General features: G+C 44.0%; 1 protein-coding gene and 1 long non-coding RNA gene across 2 annotated transcripts; one reads left to right on the top strand and one right to left on the bottom strand.

The window, feature by feature from the left end:
- Nucleotides 1-91: 91 nt before the first annotated feature.
- Nucleotides 92-1,551, bottom strand: LOC134498493 (uncharacterized). The gene is made up of 2 exons (XR_010068044.1): nt 1,327-1,551; nt 92-959 (listed from the first exon to the last, which is right to left on the bottom strand). It is a non-coding gene; the product is annotated as an uncharacterized LOC134498493 (long non-coding RNA).
- Nucleotides 1,552-1,773: 222 nt separating this feature from the next.
- MTG1 (mitochondrial ribosome associated GTPase 1) lies at nt 1,774-15,108 on the top strand. Its single transcript, XM_063304613.1, has 11 exons — nt 1,774-1,914; nt 2,018-2,082; nt 3,493-3,597; nt 8,401-8,481; nt 8,795-8,851; nt 9,929-10,019; nt 10,655-10,716; nt 13,482-13,578; nt 14,334-14,415; nt 14,500-14,612; nt 14,884-15,108. The coding sequence occupies exons 1-11, from the start codon at nt 1,809-1,811 to the stop codon at nt 14,988-14,990; spliced, it is 966 nt and encodes a 321-aa protein (XP_063160683.1). The 5' UTR covers nt 1,774-1,808; the 3' UTR covers nt 14,991-15,108.
- The last annotated feature ends 2,574 nt before the right edge of the window (nt 15,109-17,682 follow it).

The raw sequence follows: 17,682 nt of genomic DNA, 5'->3' as shown, positions 1-17,682 counted from the left end.
AAGTCTCTTTATGCAAGGCTCACATTCTTTGAAGTGTCTTGGAGCACATTTAGAACTGAATTCAGATTCTGCCACAAAGGACAGAGGAGAGTGAGAACCCTCTTGCTTTTATTCCCTATCAGTCCTTTTCCAGGACAAAGTCTTCAGATAGGTCTGTCATTCCAGTGTTGGAGCAGATGTGTGTTATATATTTGCTCTGTCACATTCTTACACTTCTCAGCCTATCTATGGCTATGTTCACAAGACACACTAAGTCACAATTTGACTACATTTTTATTTAGTGTGTTGTGCAAACCCAGCCTAGTCCATATAGTGTGATGTGTAAACCCAGGAAGCTGGGTTTTCTGTTACTCAGTTAAGTTAACCATGCTTAAGTGCACCATGTGAACATAGAGTTAAAGCAGCAGAGGGATTCTCCACCTGGTGATTTCAGGAAGTGCTGGACAATCACAGCCCCTTACATCTCAAAAAAACAGGTTGAACACCAATACCATCAATTGTGAGAATGGGCTGGGAACTGATACGGGAAATTACGATTAAGTTAACCATGAACAAGCAGATAGTGCAAACATAGCCTGTGGCAGGTAAAGCCAAACTGTTACACGCCCAATGTTTTAATAACAGCTGCACGTCTCGGGTCTGTTCAGAGATGTGTCTCTTGAGCCTCCAGATGGATGCTGACGCCTTTCTGAGGCAGTCCAGTGAGCTGCGCTGGCTAGTGAGCCCAGAAAGAGCTGCTAGTACCAGTTGGTGCAGCAGATGAGGTATCTTGCATCCTCTAGCGGGGCCAGGAGCCAGGCCTGGCAGTCGCTCTTGGGGCCACTGGCTTCCTCAGGAGGCGGGGGTGGCAGCTGCCCTGGGCTGCCACTGGCATTTTCCTGCACGGGCTCCTCCTGAGCCTGCGTAGGATCCAGTTTGGCTTCTGCCAAGGTTTGGCTGTCAGAGCTCATTCCGAGAGGCTGGGAGGATGGAAAGAGGAAAATTACTAATCGTTTTCTCACAAGCCAAGAACCCGCCCTGACCTCAATAGATGTTTTTCAACCCCAAATGCAAGTCTGGTTGTCTCCCTATGGGAAGATGATGGTATTTTTGCCCCATCTTTTTTATATATATAATTCAAGGCAGCAAACGTACCTATCACTCCTGCCTCCTATTTTCCCCACAACAACCCTGTGAGGTGGGGTGGGCTGAGAGAGAGGAACTGGCTCAAGGTCACCCAGGCGGTTTTCATGCCTAAGGCAGGCCTAGGACTCAGTCTCCTGGCTTCTAGCCCGGTACCTGAACCACGACTCCAAACTGGTTTACACGGTAAAATCAAAGAAAAACCTTTCTCGTAACGTTTTCTTGAAGAGGAGTAGTACTTCAGACTGGCTCAAGATGGCAGATCGGGTCAGCTTAACTCAGTAGCGTCCGCTCGGACGACTCTTGCCCCTGAGGGCCGGGCAGGCCCGAGATGCGGGGCAACCACTCGGTCCAGCGAACCCCGCATTTCGTGGGAACGCGGCCAGCGAGGCGAGGCGGACTGCGGGCACTGGGAAGCACCGGCGCGGCCCGGGCAGCCTCACCTCCTCGGGAAGCTCCTTCTCCGCACTTTCGGGCGCCAGAGGCGGAGAACGAGCCCAGGGCAGGCCGACACACCCCTCTCGACCGGACGTCTCAGGGTCGCTTCCCGCCCTCTCCAGGATGGCGTCACAAGCGCGCCTCCCCCGGCGGGGCGGGGCCTCAGAGGTCGTCATCCAGGCGCGCCCCGCAGGACCTCGCTGTCGTCATCCAGGCGCGGCAGCGCAGCGGTCCCCGGGGGGCGCAGGATGCGGCTGGCGGCTCTCCTACGGGCGCCGGGCGGCGGGTGGCGGGAGCGCTTCGAGTGCGGTGGGCGCGACGTGGCTCGCTGGTTCCCCGGGCACATGGCGCGAGGCACGGCTGGGGCCGGGGCGACGGGCGGGAAGGGCCGCGGCGGCGGCTGAAGGGCCTCCTCCGGCGGGGCGGCGGTTGCAACGGTGCCTCTTGACTCCCGCAGGACTGAAGGACATGAGGAGGAGCCTGCGAGCCGTGGACTGCCTGCTGGAAGTGCACGATGCCCGAATATCCTTCTGGGAGCTGCGGGGAAGTGGTTCGCCGCGCAGCCCTCGCCGGATCGTGTTGCTGAGGCGCCCCGGAGAGTGGCTTTGCGATCGCGAACATGAGAGGAGCCCTGCTTACAGCACGTCCATGGAGCCCCCTGCCCAGCAACGTCTACCCAGGGTTCCCATGCCATCACCTCTGTCTCATTGTCAGCCCGCTCCTAAAGCATCCCAGAAGCTGATTTAGGTGTTCTGGTGTGGAACTGATGTCCGTGTTATGCTGGCATAAGGCCATCCGGGGTGCGTGGAGGTGTCTGTCTGAGACGATGCGGTCGAGCTCAGTGATCTGCAAATGGCCTGCCTCCTTCCATCCAGTCACTGGCTCTGGGTCTGTTCTGCACTGCTGGCTTGGCTGTGTGGGAGACCAGAAGGCTTGTTTCTGCAAAAACTTATTTCTGGACTCTTTCTTTTCTGATGGATAGCTTGACCCATCAGTCTAAAAGATCACTGCATTGACTGAGAGGCTGTGGAACCCAAAGCCCCTGACAGATGGATCCTGCACATACACCATTCCTGCTCTTGAATACCAGTCCTACTTATGCCGTGCTATGGGGCAGATAGTCTGGGGGCTTCCTCTCTATATTCACCATTGTTCTGTCTGCAAGACAGACCAGCATCATCTGCCTGGTGCTATGAATTGTACTGTCTCTCAGCTGAAGAACAACCACAGAGCTCAGCAATGAGACTGAAGGGGCAGTTCCTCAATTGGAGGCCAGACCAGTTGGAGCCAAGCAGATCACATACCCTATCTGTATCATCTCAGTTTGCCTCTCCCACATACCCTAGATGGAATATTCTGCTGGGGGAAAACATCACTTCTACACCAGAAGACCTGGGCTGCCTTAGCTGCAGACTGACCATGAGATAGAAGCAAGGTCATGAGAACATGGCCTTAGTAAACAAGTACTACATCTTAATGCCGGGAAAACGAGTTGTGTGGATGGTCTCAAAATCCAGCATTTTGTTCAGTCCTGTCCTTCAGCCCTTTGTTGTAGTGTTAAAGCTTCTTATTTTTTTGGTTTCCCTCTTCTTCAGTTTTCCCAGCTTTTTATGTTGGTGAGGCAGGATTTACTTTTGTGAAATCCATGCTGATTTTCCTTGAACAAAGTGTGTTCTTCAATAGGGTTACAGTAGTTATTTTTCCATTGATTCCAATTCCTGTTTTTTAGAATAGACATTAAGCTGGCCAACCTATAATTTCCATTGTCCTTCCCAAGTTATGAATTTGGGAATGATAGGATTTGGGCTCTCATGCTGAGTTCACCTACCATTTTGTTTTCACTTTAAATGCAGTCTCCATGGTGCAGGTAGGATATCTGTGCTCGCCATTGTGCATCTGGATTGTGGGTCTTTGTTTCCTTAGCACATACACATTCCACTTTCCGGCCGGAATCCTATGTTGCAGGAAGTCCTGGGCATCCGTCCACATTTGTTGGTATTGAATAAAATGGATCTGGCAGATCTAACCCATAAGTCAGTAAGTAGAATCTTGTCAATTTTCCTCTGACATAGACTGTAGGCTGAACCAGAGTTTGAAAAACACTCTGCTTAGATCAAATAAGGACATAGGATGGGAAGTAGTTCTTCTAGTTTAGATTGTTCTTTGAAATGTTCATCCTGTCAAATGTTTCATGCTAACTTTACAGTAGGGAACCTGAACACCTCCTGTTTGAACCATACTGTTTTGTGTCTGATGTTCAAGTTTCATATCTGCCATTTCCCTGTTTGATAACACCTGGCTTCTTCATCAGCCTCTTGCCTTATTGGTGTTTGCTTAATTTAGTTTACAAATTAATGAAGGGTGGAGAGGTTGCTCACTCCAAGCTAACCACAGTTCCTGCTTGTATGTATTGTGTGAGTCTGGTAACAGTTCTTCACCAGAAATCAGTAAAAGAATTGACAAAAAGAATGATCTTGCCAAGAGCATAGTAGTGGCATGTTTTACAGTGTTCTATGAAAATTTATTTAAATTTTATCTCGCCTTTATTTTTATAAATAACTCAAGGCGGCGAACATACCTAATGCTCCTTCTTCCTCCTGTTTTCCCCACCACAAACCACCCTGTGAGGTGAGTTGGGCAGGGCGAGAGGGACTGGCCCAAGGTCACCCAGCCAGCTTGCAGGCCTAAGGCGGGACTAGAACTCACAGACTCCTGGTTTCTAGCCCAGAACCTTAACCACTAGACCAAACTGACTCTCACATGCCAGTGCATTGGATAATAGCGTATACTCCTCCTAAGTACTAGCAAGAATAGTACAAAGAAAGCTGCAATTATTTGAGATGGTATTTCCAAACCATACCTATTGCTTCTATTCCCCATTTCTATGAAGAAGAAGCCTCCATTTGGAAATAGGATGTGAGAAAATAAACTATATATTAGGAGACATAATCTATATTTAATTAACTATCTATTGTTCAGTCTAATTTGCAATGCTTATAGAGTAGTTTACCGGTCATACCACAATAAGAGCTAGCTAGCATAATTATGTCAATGCTGTTCAGCTGCTGTACTGTTTTATCCACCATCTTGAGAAGAAACTAACAGCAGTGGAAAAAGAGAAAGCATAAACTGCTGCTACTCTTTCCTGGTGATCCCAGCCTCACTGTTTAATTCATATTACTATATCCAGCGAAGGAGAATTTCCCCACCTTCCGCAGTAACTGGGTCCACTGTCAGACTGCTCTTATTATTGAGGCATTTTTCTCAATGCTCAGTGAGGATCGGCCTTCTTGACATTTACGTCATGTGATGATAAAAATCATGATGATGATGATGTACTTTTTATTTAATGTACATTTTTGAATAATGAAAACTCATTCCCCCCCCATTAGCTCATTAGCTTCACTGTATTATGTTTACAGCATTCCAGTAATGGGATTCATCTTACGTGGTCTCGGTTAAAGCTATTAAATTATATCTGATCTTCTGTATTAAGAGCCAAAGCTCATCTTATTTATTTCCCATTCTCTGAGCATTGATGCAGAGAATATGAAAGCCATGCATTCTATAAGCCGGGGTTCTTCTTAATTTTTCACACAGTGGTTTAAGACCTCCTTCGGCAGTACACTCCCCCTACAGTGCATAGTCCTTTTTCTTAGATCCCGGGTTTTGACTCCCCCAGTTTAATCCAGCGTGCCACGCTTCGCCAGGACACACATTCACCAGTCTGTATGTGATGCAATCCACCTTGTGCAAGCAGTCCACCACTGAACTAACTCAGACCGTGGATTCCAGAAATTAAACATATTGATGCCAGTCAATGACTTTCCCGTTCTGGTCCTCTTTCACAGACTGGAAGGAAGGGTGAGAATACCACCTGAACTCACAAGGTCTTTGTGGGGTACAGTTGTGGCTGTTCGTTGTGCTAACGTTTGTCCTCACAATAGCAGGACTGAATAATTTTCAGAGGACTGGATAACTTTTAGAAATTGGAGAGGGTTCTGCATCCTTGATCCTTGCTTCTGGCAGACTGCCCTTTGCAAGCCAGGGGCTCCATCAGCATATGTCTGTTGAGATTCTTTGCTGTAATGAGTCACCAACTACCATGACACTTTTTTTTTTTTTTTTGTCGTCTTATAGGGCAGAATGGCATCTCTTTTGCCCTCTTCCTTTAGGCCCCAGTCACAGTTTCAGAAATATCTAAGCTGATCAGCCAGCTGAGATCTGGTAAGGCACTTGGAACAGATTTTATGGCCCTATTTCTGGCCTTACATTTTGCATGTATTGACATTTAAGCTAGAATGCTAATTGACTGGGGCCTAACAATAATTACTCTCATTTTTAAGAAGGGCAGTAGAGATCCCTATCAATTATTATTGCCCGATCAGTCTACTAAGCTCAGTCATTAAAATCCTTGTCAGACATCTGTACTGGAAACTTCTAGAGTTGGAAAACATCTTGGCAGAAGAATAAGCTGGCTTTAGAGTTGGTCTTCTGTTTAACTTTTATATCAGTTCAGTGGTTGACTGTTAGTTGTGCATAACTGAAATGGAGTTACGGCATAGAGCATGACTATCATATCCTGACAAAGCAGTAACTTCACTTGGTTACAGATAAGAGAAGGGGCACTGAACCCTAGCATATTCATTCATAAGGTATAATAACCACCCCAATCCCAGAAGACTCTAGGCAATATACAAAATATTAAACATAACGGTGTTGTCTTAATAACCGATGTTCTGGTGCTGATGACCCCACATAATCAATCTCCAAATGCCTTCCAGGAGAGCCAGTTTTCCTGCCTGTGGAAGGTCATGAGACTGGGAGCCATCCTTGCATGGTGGTGGGGGGATGGGCTCTTCTGGAGAAGGAGAGCTTCCACAAAGAACACCCCCTGTCAAGCCCCCTCCTGTTGTGCCCTCCATGTAAACCATGTATGAAGGGGGCCTTCCTGTTCATCTGGGTTGGGCAAGCAAAATCTACCTGGCCAAGGCAGGCTCATGGCTCCAAGCCATATAAGACTTTTTAGGTAGGGACCAGCACCTTGGAGTTCTAGGAACAACTGCTGCAAATAAATTTTCAGAAAGCAACATTTGAAAGGCTTACCTGGATAGTTAATCAACAACTTGTAGGGTAGGAGGCATGCTTCAAATACCTGGGAGTAATTTTTCAATCAGTGATAGTGAAAAATCAAAGTCAAGATAGCTATAAGTGTTCAGCATATGATATCATCAGTAGAAGAGCCTGTTACGTACCAGCTGCAGCTAAGAATTTTGTGGTTCAGCTCAAATTGTATATAGTACTGAATTTGGACCAGGCTCCATGTAAACCATGTATGAAATAATTGTCTTGCACGTGTGAGACTGAAAATACTTCAGGGTGGACTTGTTGGTGTCCACTGTTGGCATGAAAGGATGTTGGCAATAAGGCAGAGATTGGTAGATGTTAATAACTGGAGGGCTCCCACTGCTCCACAAATATGGTAGGGGCAGCCATGAGTCCCACTTTCACCACACCAAGTACCTTAAACAGCTCGCTCTTTCCAAAGTACTTACACGTTCTTCCTCCACTGGTAATAGGAGCATCCCTAGCAATGATAGACCTGCCAGTCTTTTTCCAGATCCAGTTAAATCACTAAATGTCATGGGAAGAGTAAACTGCCTCAGGATCTGAAAGGAAATGGAAATCAAGTATTTTCTCAGGTTGGCTTTGTCCCATATGAACAAAACTTTAATTTGTAGGGAAGAAGGGCCTTTGCCTAGTCCCCATTGACTGCTTTTAAGTGAACAGGAAAAATGTTCTTTTTCTTTTGTTTTTGTTTATTTTTGCTCATTAGTTTTAGATGCTACCTTTTCTTTTGGAGTTCAAGGTGGCATACATGGCACTCCTCTGCCAATTTGCCCAGAACAACAATCCTGAGAGGGAGGTTATGCTGGCTCCAAATCACCTCTGAACTTCCAAGGCTAAGGGTGGATTTAAACTCAGCGAGCTTTCATGGTTGAGGGAGATAATTATTATCATGAGAATTTTCTTGTATGCTTCGTTTATTGCAAGCTTCCAAGAGTCTGAAAGGATTTGGTGGAATACAAATTTAATAAGTAAATAACATAGAATAAAAACTACTGTAACACACTATTTCTCTTTAATTGTAGACCTTTCTGCACCACTTTTTCCTGTGTTACTATCTCTTACTCTTTTATACCAAATCCTTACTGGTTTTAAATTGTTATAGTTGTGTACAAGCTGTATGCAGCCCTGAGCCTGTTTGCATATGAAGGTGGAATATGGGGCTTGTACATTTGAACATTATACAGTTAGTCCTCACTTAATGACCATTTGTTTAGTGACTGTTCAGATGTACAATGGTGCTGAAAAAACCAGCTTACAACCGATGCTCACACTAACGGCTGTCGCAGCGTCCTTGTGGTCATATGATTGCATTTGGGCGCTTGGCAACAGGTTCGCATTTATGACCGTGGCAGTATCCCGTGGTCACGTGATTGCCATTTTTGACCTTCCTGGCTGGCTTCTGGCAAACAGAATCAGTGGGGAACCACGCAGTTCGCTTAACGACCATGCGGTTCACTTAATGACCGTGTTGATTCGCTTAATGACTGCCACAAAAAAGGTTGTAAAATCAGGTCGCTTAATGACTGCTTAATGACCACTCCACTTAGCAACTGAAATGCTGGTCTCAATTGTGATTGTTAAGTAAGGACTACCTGTAAAGAAGATACCCAGTTTTTTTCCCAGAGTTTTTTAAGAGTGGGCAGCTGTAATACATCTAAATGACAACAGCAACAACAACGCTTCTTATGAATCTCTTTGATATGTTTTTAGAGAATTCTGGAACTTTTGGAACAGCAAGGTTTGCAACACATTCTCTTCACAGAATGCCTAAAAGATGAAAATATCAAGAAGGTACAATTCTAATGTACAAAATTATATTCTAGTACAGTAAGATTGGATGAGAGTTCTTTATTCTAGAACCAGTCTGCCTGTTCATCGATGGATAAAGCAATTCAATTGGTACAAAAGAGTCATAGAGTTGGGTAGCCTTGTACATTTCTTAAAAATGAATAAATAAATACTTGTCCCTACCTCTAAGCAATTTTAGCTTATGGAATAGCTACAGGGGAGAGAGAGAGAGAGGTGGGCATGTAACCTTAGTCTCCCTCTCTAAGAGCAAAAAAGACCTACAGTCCCACTGAATCTATCTTTTCTTTTATTGTAGCTTGTTCCCATTCTCACAGCATTGATCAAAAACAGTCAGCGTTATCAGAGGGCAGAGGTGAGTTAACCTGGACATTTTTGAGAACAAAAGCATGGCTGTGCTTTTCCTTCATACTGAAATAACTATTTGGTTAATAACAAAAAGGATTATCTTATTTTTTCTTGTGGCAGTTCCTGATGTGTGGAATTGAATAATTTTTAATGGGATTTATTAGAGCTCCATTAGATCTATCTCCTCTGTGTGTTTGTGGGTGTGCATGTGCGCCTTCAAGTTAGTCTTGATTCCTGGCAACTGCCTGGAGAAGTCCCTGCAGTTTTCTTGGCAAGGTTTTCCAGAAGTGGTTTGCCATTGCCTGCTTCCTAAGGCTGAGAGAGTGACTGGCCCAGGGTCAACCAGCTGGCTTCGTGCCTAAGGCTGGACTAGAACTCAGGGCCTCCCGGTTTCTAGCCTGGTGCCTTAACCACTATGCCAGACTGGCCCTCTCTATCTCCTATAATTTTACAAAACCCTAACCTGAAGATCATGAGCTCACTTTATTCAGAATGACAGCTATTCTGTCAGAAGATCCTGATGATACCTCTTTTCCTTCCCTTCCTAAAATTAAGATTAAATAAAATGGCAAAAAATTGCCAGGACAAAGACAGTAATAAACCAAAATAGACCTGCTGTAGAAGATCCATCTTATGTATATACTCCTATTAACGAATTCTTCAGAGAAATTCTAAATTTTATAGGTTAACAAATAGTTGAGCATTTTCCTGTGTTTTTCTTTAAAAGATGAATCCCACCTGAGCACATCTCGTTTTGAAATGCAGACTTGGTTCACACCCTATCAGAGCATAGGCTCCAGTAGATACAGGGTGGGCTTTGTGTGGGCTGCTTCTTTCCAGCCTTGTGTAAGCATCTCAAAAGAGAGGGGAGAAGAAGAGTGTCCTGGGTGTTGGTACAACCCCAGGTTTCAACCATCACTGACCTGAAGTTAATGGGATCCTGGATACTGAGAAGGATGTCTCCATATATTTCGCTATCTAGAAATCACTAAAGGTTTGGGTTGCCACCCCCTGCTTCTTTTCTTTCTTCCTAGTGCCAAATATGTTTTCAAGGTTACTTTCAGCTGTTTCTGATTGGTTCCAGAATGTGGAAAATAGCATCATGGTAATTGGTGTGCCAAATGTGGGGAAATCATCAATCATCAATTCATTGAGAAAGCTACACCTCAAAAAAGGTATTTTTTTATTTTTTTATTTTTTACTTATTATTCAAATTTAATTACCGCCCATCTCCCCCAAAAGAGGGACTCTGGGCGGTATTTCCTATCGCTTCTGTTCTTGACCTGATTTTTTATTTATTTATTTATTTAAATAGATAGGTATAGATATATAGTATTCAGTAGAATTGGTGTACGAGAAAAAAAATGTGGGCATTATTATAACCTGCAAACATGGTAGTCTAGTTCAAATTTGCAAAATATTTCACATTAGTGATCTGGATTCAATTCTTAAAATACTTCTTTAAAGACCCAGCAAAACAAGCTCTTGGAGGCCAAGGGAAGAAATGTGTTTAAGCTTTTCAGCTGTTGAGGCCAGAAGTCTGTCCAGCAGTAGTAGAAACCGTGTTTACACAGTCACATGGGCATGGACATCCCTGATTGATTGCCAGAGAAGGAATGGATAGCTGGATTGACTGGATTGACAAGTAGATATTGAGCCAATATCTACTTTCGCCTGTGCTTGATTACCAGCCTAAAAAGCAAAAGGGATGATTAGTTGCCCAGACGGTGACAACAGAACTTGCTAAATGCTGCATCCTCAATGCACATAATTGCATTTTTCTTTCTTTCTTCCTTTCCCCGTGATAAAGGAAAAGCCTCCCCGGTTGGTGCTGCACCAGGTATAACCAGAGCCGTTCTCACCAGGATCCAGGTAATCCAATAATTTCTGCACCCGTGGGAAGTGACTGGGAGTAGAACCCTGGACTGCATTTCTGAGCATGGCTAGAAGTAACACGACAGAGTGATTATGTGGTGGGTCTGTTTAATATCACAATGTGACAGAGAAAGTATTTGTGTCACAAAAGTTGGCTCTGTAAGGTGTGTAGAGATGTGCTCCATCTGTAGTTAGCTTTGCACGGTGTCTTTGCAAGTCCCCCATCTGTTCTATGCATGGCAAGATGTTACATTGAAGTTAATCTCTCTATATTAATTTTTAACTTCTTTCTAAGTTGACACTTGCAGAATGGGTCACATTAAAAATAGTCCCTGACTTCAGAGTTACTATCTGGAAAACAAATATACAAACTTGCATTCTTTTTTTAAATATTGATTCTTAAGTAATGAACGGATATACTCCAAGATAGGGGATGCCTGAAAGAGTTGATCTTTTTCAGCAAAGCTTGGAAAATGCACCTTGTTTCTCATCTCATCTTCTCTCTTGCTACTTATTGATAATAGGGTTGATGTTTTTAGTTGAGCTGCTTCCTGTTTCATTCTCATTAGAGAGAACTGTTTATCTTGAAGGGATAATGGAGATTAATAACGCGGCATAGTCCAACTCCTGTGGACTTAGAGGTGCAAATCCATATAAAGTTAAGATTGGATTGAGCTATATTTCAGGCTTTCATGGAAATAAAGAACTTGCAACTAGTAACCAATTTCTGCATTTTAACAGTTTCAAAAGCAATATGTCTCAAAAGATGGTGCCTTGGTAGTTAACATTTTTATATCCTGAGAAAGAGTTTGGTATAATCGTTAAAGGTGCTGGATTAGATGGATGAGGGGAGACTGTGAATTTTAATCCTGCTTTAGGCATGAAGTCAGTTGAGTGACCTTGAGCCAGGTGCTCTTTCTCAGCCCTAGGAAGAAGTTATTGGCAAGGCACTTCCAGAATATATTGCCAGGAAAGCTGGCACTTGTTCTTATAGTCACCAGGAATCAGGATTGAACTGAAGGACCATAAAACAACCACAAAAACAACCAGTCTTTTTATATCCTACTATTCCTCTTAACTTCAGAGTGAAATACATTGGAAATACATCAGATATATGGATTATCGGCGGCCTTTGATACCATCAACCGTGGTATCCTTCTGGACCAGATGAGGGGATTGGGAGTGGGGGACACAACGTTATGACCATTCTCCTCCTTTCTCCAGGCTAGTTTCTGTCAGTGTTGGGGAGGAACAGTCTAGCCCCCAAGTCTACCTTCTTCATACTTCTTTTGAATATCTACATGAAGTCATCCATTCCAGGGGGAAGTTATCCATCAGCACAGGTTGCAGTTATCCATCAGTACCCTGACGTACTTAATTGTATATCTCCAACCCTGGCCAACCAAATGAGGCTGTCAAGGTTCTGTCCCAGTGACTGGAAGCTGTTCGTGTCTGGATGAGGAGGAGCAGCCCATCCAGTCTCAACCCTGGATGAGCTGTTGGTTCAACCCTACTAAGACTGAGTGGGGTTTGGGGGGCCCCAGGTCAGAGACTGGAGAATTTCCATATTTGACTGCAGACAGGGTGGCACTACTTCAGTCAGACTGGCGCACAATCTGGGGCTCCATCTGCACTCACAGCTCCTGGTCGAGGAGCAGTGGTAGCTGTGGCCAGGGGGACCTTTGCACAACTTCAGTCTTGTGCACCAATTGTGCCCATTTCTAGATCAGGAGACCCTGGTTGCAGTCACTCACAACTTAGTCATCTCCCAGTTGGACTTTTGCAGCTAAATAGGACTGTCCTTGAAGACTACCAGAAGCTACAGAATGCTGCAGTATGGATAGTAATGGATACACCTCCATACACTCATGTAACACCACTTCTCTGTGAGCTTCACTGACTTCCTTTAGGCCTATAGGTACAATTTAAGATGCTGGTTATCACCTATAAAATCCTACATGACACATGACCAGGTTACTTGCATGACCTCCTTCTCCCAATGGTATCTGCCTGCCCCACACAGTCCAGTAAGGGTGGTCATTGAAGCAATGTCATCTTATGGGACTTTGGGAGTGTCCCTTTTCCATGGTGGTGCTTGCCCTCTGGAATGATCTTCCCCCAACATATGGTTGGCCTTGACCTTTCAGGCCTTTGGAAAGAAACTGAAAACCCAGCTCTTCCTCAGGCACATGGGTCAGAATGATCAAAGCACCCATCTGGAAGTGTGCAATCCACCTGAGTTCACAATCACCAATTAACTGTTAAATTTGTTGATGTATAAGAGCAGGTGTGAACTTAAGGGTGTGCTCTGACTAATATTATACCTTCTATTGCACCCTCTCAGCTGTCCACCCTTAAGCAGCATTCTAAATTGGGCAGAGAGTCTGCAGAAGTTTGCCTTCTAATATGTTGAAGGCAGTACAGATAGGCCAAGTAACATATTGAACTGAAAAGGCAGGAAATTAAATCCAGAACAGGGTTCCAGAATCATTTGCAGTATCTGGAACTGATGAATACTCTTTGGCGTACTCCATGAGAGCTTAAATAAAGAAACTAGAGATGGAATCCAGGATGATACATGTTTAAGGGATATGCTTCAGCCAGAACATTGATCTTGTAATCATGATGGATAATGCTACAAAAATGTAAAGCAAGTTGATGTCTTCAATAGGCTTTAGACATATAGTAAACCATCTTGTCTTATAATCCTCTGTGCCAGTTTTGGAGATTGTAAAACTGAATCTGGTACCTTCATATTCTAGGTGTCTGAAAAACCCCTTATGTACTTACTGGATACTCCTGGGGTGCTGTCTCCCCAAATTGAGTCTGTCGAGACGGGGCTGAAGCTAGCATTATGTGGTGAGAGGACTTTATGTGGAAGCTGTATTCTTACAATATGGGGTTTATGGTTAAGGAGCTGGACTAGATTGTGGAGATCTAGATTCAAGTTCACCTTCAACTGTGGAAGCTCATTGGGTGATGCTGGGTTGGTCATTCTCCCTCACTCCAAATACTGTCCCCACTACCAGATTGTAATGAGGATAAAATGAAAGAAGATCCTCATAGAAGCTGTCCTGAGCTCTTGAAGAAAAGGCAGGATATACAACTTAACCCATTTCTAAAAATTAAAATGTGAATGATGGGGTTGGTGAGCAAGACAGCTTTTGGACCTTGTTGGATGAGCCCGGAAGGGCAGTAGACTCAGACTGTTGCCAGAGAAATAGGCCAGTCAACAACCATTTTATCCAGCTGCCCTGACTCGAATCTCTAACCCTATTTCTGTATAACACTTCTGTGCAGATATCTGATCCTTTGTGTAACCTAACACTTCCTTGTGTGAGACTTACTAGGGAAAAAAGAAAGTGACGTTTGCTGTTTTCACAGCCTTGTGATTTTAATTTCTGCAGTGTTCATCTAATTTCTGTAGAGTTCAGGTGTGTTGTATCATTTCCAAATTGATACCCATCTTAAGTCTGGTTTACTGGCTATTTCACAGTATGTCTGGGGGTCTTTGGGTTGCAGTAATAATCCCAACCTGTGTCCAACTTTGCCAGCAGGAGTATATTTACATTTTCCCATCCTGCTAAGAGTTTGTCTGTTTTTCACTTACGCAGGAGCAATTCATGATCACCTGGTCGGAGTAGAGGTCATTGCTGATTATCTTCTTTACGTACTGAACCAGCAGCAGCAATTCAGGTGGGATGGTCCCTGGGCCTGGGTGTGGACCCCAGTGGGGTCCTCCGTAAGCTTCAGGCATCAACTTTTTTTCCTACTCTGCAGTTATGTGGAGCACTTTGGGCTGAGTGGCCCCTGTGATGACGTGGAGAGTGTACTCAAGAGCATAGCACTGCATCTGGGCAAGGTTCAAAAACTCCAGGTTCTGACTGGCACAGGTGAGTCCTGTCCTCTTGCCATCAGCAGCAGCTGCTGCTATGAAGTTCTCTGTGGATAGTTGACCTGAGATCTGGTGCTTCAGAGTAGGAAGTGGAAGTTCCATGAGAAGATGACGCCAGAGCCCAAAGATGAACGTACAAGGGAATGTTAGCTTCAGTAAATGAAGTTGTTCTGGGCCTGCGAGTGACAAGTCTTTTTTCCCTTGTTGGGAGAGAAGAATAACTGGAATATTGATAATGATGAGGCTGAAGCTTTTCCTTCTTTTGGCAGGAAATGTGAGAGTATCAGCACCTAATTATAATGCAGCAGCCTGTGAATTTATCCACACATTCCGCAAAGGGCTTCTGGGGAAGATAATGCTTGATCAAGTAAATTAGATCCTCGTGTGATGCTGCTCTGAAGTTTTCTTGTGAAAAGTTCTAAGGATCTGCCTGGAGCAGGAGGACCAACATTGTGTGCTTAAGAAAGGCTGTGCCAGCGTGACTTCATCAGTAACTCTGGGCAAGAGCCAGTTTGGCCTAGTGGTTAAGGTGCTGGGCTAGAAACCAGGAGTCTGTGAGCTCTAGTCCTGCCTTAGGCACGAAAGCCGGCTGGGAGACCTTGGGCCAGTCCCTCTCGCTCAGCCCAACTCAGTGCAATGTAGACTAGCCGCCTCGTGGTGCACCCCGGGCAACGTGACTTGTCACGGCTAGTCTACACATCTGGCTGCTGGACCTCACAAGGATTTCCCAGCAAGAAAAGCAGCATGAACACCGAACTGCTACGCCATACAATTAAAAAAAACAACCTCTGGGCTATATATAGTCACTGACAACTTCCTGTGCTACCTTGTGAAGTAGTTTGCTTTCTTTAGAAGCTCAGATAAATTGGGCCCAGAAATATAAAAGTGGCTATTACAGGTTGTCCTTTTTGAGTTTATGCAAACTCCCTTGAAATAATTTGCCCTTGGCCATTTTTTTGTGGCTATTCCTGGAGCATTTCACATTTTCTTTCCAGTCCTCAATGCTGCATGTTCAGGTGACTGGTACCAGCTTTTCTTTCATGACAAAGCAATAGCGAGAGAGATCTGTTGTTTATCTCCTCTTTTTAAAAAAATCTGTGGAGGAAGATTGTATGGCTTTGTAATTTGTTCCAACAACATGAGACATGGTTAACAAATGCTGCTGTTCTACAATAAAATTAATACATTGTTCCAAGTTAAATGATTGCTATCCCATGTTTTGTAACAGGATTGTGTCCTGTTTTTGGCTCCCTTTTTGGATATAGGTAATCTTCACTTAACGACCACAGTTGAGCCCGGATGTTCGGTTGTAAGTCATAACAGTTGTTAAGTGAGTCCAGACTCATTTTTACGACCTTTTTTACCATGGTTGTTAAGCGAGTCACAGCGGTCATTAAGTCATTCAAAATCAGGGCTTGTGGTTTCTTTCGGTTGTTAAGTGAACAGCTCAGTTGTTAAGCAAACCAGGAGTCAGTTTGCAATACTGTGGGGGGCAGAGTGTGATAGTCATGTTTTCCATCAAAACATGACTATGGAAATGCTTCTGCAGCTACAGTAGTATTTTCAGTTAATATTACTGTTATTTTCAACTAATATTACTGGTTGACTATTAAAAACCTTTACTGTAAGGTCTTCATTGGAATCTTTGTTCTACAGTACAGTACAAAACAGGTTTAAAGGTACTGTACGGTACGGTGACATTTTTTCCTGCTGTAGTACACTCTGCAGCTTTTGTTACTGCACAGTACTGTATACAAACCTGATTTTTATAAAACAACTGTTTTAAAAACAGTAAATCAGCATTCAGTATTGTTAAATATAACTAAAAATTAGGGAGTGGATGGAACCCGCAAGCCACCATACAAATCTCTACTTAAGTTAAACAAAAACTGGGGGAAAAATTAAAGACAAGCATGGAAAAAGTACTTAAATGTTCCTGTGCAGGAAGGCTCCTGAACAGCCTTCCTACACACAAGGCTCCCTCTGCAGGCTGCTAAATTACAGGAAGTGGTATGGCCACATGACCAGGCCTGCTTCTTTGGAAATCCAGTGTGGTAAGCCTGGAGGACTTCCTGGTACCAAAGGGCGGTCATGTGACCAAAATGGCCATCGCTTCAGGGATGGCCAAATTTGGGTCATGTCATTGCTGAGGCCTCGTGAGGGTCATAATTTCAGGCCCCAGTCAGAAATCTACTTTTGGGGTACCATCATAACTTTGAAAGGCCTTTAAGCGGCCAGTCGGTAAGTGAAGACCACCTGTATTATGAATAAACAATTTAACATTGCTTTACCATTGGTATTACACCAACTTTACTCCTGCCAAGGTAGAAAGAACAATATAAATCCATCACGGATGCAGAAGACTAAAAAGGATAAAAGCAAGAATGAAATGAAGTGGTAAACTGACTCTTCTGAATCACAGCCCTTTTTATCTATGATAAAGTTTTAATTTGCATCAAATCAGCTTTTTGATTATCTGTTGCAAGACAGAGGCCAAAACATGGTATTCTAATCAACAGAGAAATACTATAAGGTTTGGTTAAACAGTTAGTGGCCTTCATCTCATGATACATCCTGTCCATATTCAAAATGTACAAACCAAAAAAAAAAAAAAACCCAAAATAACAGGACAAATTGTTGCTGAAATCACATCCCAAGGTCCTGCCTCAGAGCCGGTGTCCAAGTTGAGACAGACACAATTGATTTTCTCTGCCAAGAATAATGCAGGTTGTTCACAGTGCACACCTGTTCTGGCTCCCCTCTTGTAACAGGTTGGCAGAGGACACACTGCAGAAGACAGAAAATCTCTGGTGGCCTCTTCTGTATGAAGGCAGTGGAGGTAAAAAATAAGGCCCTTTGGCTGCCTCCACTGCAACTACCGAAGGAATTCAAACAGGCCTTCAGATGAGCCTCATCCTGTACGATCTGATCTGTACCAAGAGTTCCTTCACATGCTGCCCATCTGTCATTGCAACTGCTTCATTGCTCTCAGCTCTAGTAAATTAAGGGACTGATCTGACTGAGAGGGAAGAGGGCACGTAGGTGCTAAATTGTCAACTTCATGGTCA

Source organism: Candoia aspera, chromosome 5 (genome assembly GCF_035149785.1).
Source record: "Candoia aspera isolate rCanAsp1 chromosome 5, rCanAsp1.hap2, whole genome shotgun sequence".
NCBI classification, from domain to species: domain Eukaryota; kingdom Metazoa; phylum Chordata; class Lepidosauria; order Squamata; family Boidae; genus Candoia; species Candoia aspera.
The sequence above is the reverse complement of the archived record's forward strand: the minus strand, read 5'-3'. Positions and strand labels throughout refer to the sequence as shown.

Bases quoted from the DNA above. Each gene is read 5' to 3' on its own strand.
- MTG1 (XM_063304613.1), top strand. From the start codon at position 1,809: ATGCGGCTGGCGGCTCTCCTACGGGCGCCGGGCGGCGGGTGGCGGGAG. The intron at 13,579-14,333 runs GTGAGAGGACTT...TCACTTACGCAG, and splicing joins GCTGAAGCTAGCATTATGTG to GAGCAATTCATGATCACCTG. The intron at 14,613-14,883 runs GTGAGTCCTGTC...TTCTTTTGGCAG, and splicing joins CCAGGTTCTGACTGGCACAG to GAAATGTGAGAGTATCAGCA.